Below are 2,116 nucleotides of genomic sequence, written 5' to 3' on the forward strand. Positions count from 1 at the left end.
TTCAATGATTCGCCGGCAAGCAGTCCACTAAACCGGCAGTTCAAATTAAAGCTTTCTGCCGAGACCGTGTGGCCGGATAACCAATCAAGACATGTTTGTAGCAGAGAACTACAGCAATTTGACAGTACAGAAAAATGATAGACGCATCATCCAAGACAATCCTAATGCATATTCAATAGCGCTGTTCATCATCGATGCTCGGGGTGGTTTTGATTGAACGACGTCTGTCGTGGGCCATGTCTCTTTTTTTCTGTTTTCTCTGACCTTGTTGTCATTTAAATACCTTGCCGATGTTAGACATTCTTTACCAGCTATGTATTAGTTCTCCAAAGCTACGAAAGCCCCTTACCGTATTCTATGTAGCTCTTGCGGGATGTCTCTGGCTCAGGGGTTATCAAGCTCTATCAACTCGTACACAAGTGCCTGATGTCCCTTTATGGGCTCCCACGTGGTTTTACGTCAGGGAATTAATGATTGATGTGGAGATCAGATCAAGCTTGGTTAATTCTAAATTCTACAGGGAAAGACTTCAACTATGTATTTCAACGGTCGCTTCGTGAGTGTTAATTGAAGATTATGAAACAGTAGCTCCTGCTGGTTGAGGCTGGTGCTAGGTAGGATAACTACCCATGCCGGGTATTGTAAGTAGCTTCTTTAATGCTTCCAGTCAATCAGTTCACGAAAAGTATTTAGCGTCCAATACGGCATTTTTTATAAGATCATCTCGTTACCGTAGTGGTGGACGTTGTGGACGTAGATAGGGACCGAACAAGTAGATATAATTCTGCATGAGCATAAGTTTGCAATACTTCATCAGGTACATCTACCCACTGAAATCGGGGTCAGGCATAGCCCTTTGCTACAGTAGTCTTTACAGCTTATTTTGAATCCATAAAAACTGCTTGATAAAAACAACACACTGAATGCTTTGAAGCATGCGTGATTAATTGTATTGAAATAGGCGCAACAAAGGCGACCAAACGGCCAGGATGGGGCGGGTGCCGCAACATTCATGAAATAGGTAGGTACCTAGTGAAAACTACAGCAAGCTACAAGGTTGAAAGAGGCAGACGCTATGTTCAAACTTTTGAACAACCAGCATAGCTACTGCAACTGCAGTAAGAAAAAGAAAAAGCTGGCCAGCATTTCAGAACTATTGCACATCACTTTAGCCATGGCAAAAGCTACTCCACGCACTGCTATTGTTGCCAAGTACTTACTTCTAAGTGTATATAAAAATTGAAGAGGTACTAGTCCAATTCAAATGCAGACAGACTGCCTTGTTGAGCTCAAGCTGGCCCTTCAAAACCTGCACAATATCACAACAGACAGAAAAGATGAGACAACAGCCGCACTGCCGGTATGAAAACTCACCCATATTTGTCAAAACCTGGGCCCAACACACTGCACGAGTTCTTCAGCTTGATGTTCCATACGAGCATACGAGCCCACCCTCAGCAGTGGCCAATATGAAGGCGTGGAAAGATGAATTGGCAAGAACAACTTTCAACTTCGGAACTAAACACGAAAAAGCAAACGAAAACTAGAAGGCTCTAATCGCCACCAAAGATAGCGCCGACCTACACACCAAGCTCCGAGAGTTTCGCGTGTATGAGTACTACCTCCCGTTAGCTACCTCTGTACACCACCGGGCCAACCACTCAAACCAGATCTTGTGTTTCAACATGGCATATGAGAACAACGACGGCAATGATGAGAACAAGAGTGGCAAGGCCTCGGCCAGTACGGAACAGAACCAAAACTCTGGAGATGATACGCACATGACGGACATCTCTGACGAAGAGCCACCCTCCAGCCCTACCCTGAATCTCAAGCAGTTTTACGACTCCAGCTAGGCGCCCATGGTCTACACTTTGCGAGTCATCGTGGATAACAGCCCCCTTGACACCTACAAAACATCGAGTAGTACATCAAAGAGACCCAGTTGCGCACTACCAGAGACCAAGTTGAGGCACATTTCTCCGCAGCACTCAAGGCACAGGCAGGCACAAAAGCACCAGGGAAACACTGACATCCCAAAGCCCAAGTACATATTCTCAGATGAAACTAGAAACTGCACCTCAACAGACCAAGCACTACCGCTGCAGTAGATACA

General features: G+C 45.2%; 1 protein-coding gene across 1 annotated transcript; it reads left to right on the forward strand.

Annotated features, from left to right (window-relative positions):
* Nucleotides 1–1,174: 1,174 nt before the first annotated feature.
* On the forward strand, nucleotides 1,175–1,856 carry TrAtP1_008549 (uncharacterized protein; the record flags this gene model as incomplete). The annotated part of the gene is made up of 3 exons (XM_014086839.2): nucleotides 1,175–1,226; nucleotides 1,329–1,360; nucleotides 1,548–1,856. 3 exons carry the CDS (start codon nucleotides 1,175–1,177, stop codon nucleotides 1,854–1,856), a joined length of 393 nt encoding a protein of 130 aa, XP_013942314.2.
* Between the last annotated feature and the right edge of the window lie 260 nt (nucleotides 1,857–2,116).

Source organism: Trichoderma atroviride, chromosome 4, assembly GCF_020647795.1.
Source record: "Trichoderma atroviride chromosome 4, complete sequence".
Taxonomy (NCBI): Eukaryota; Fungi; Ascomycota; class Sordariomycetes; order Hypocreales; family Hypocreaceae; genus Trichoderma; species Trichoderma atroviride.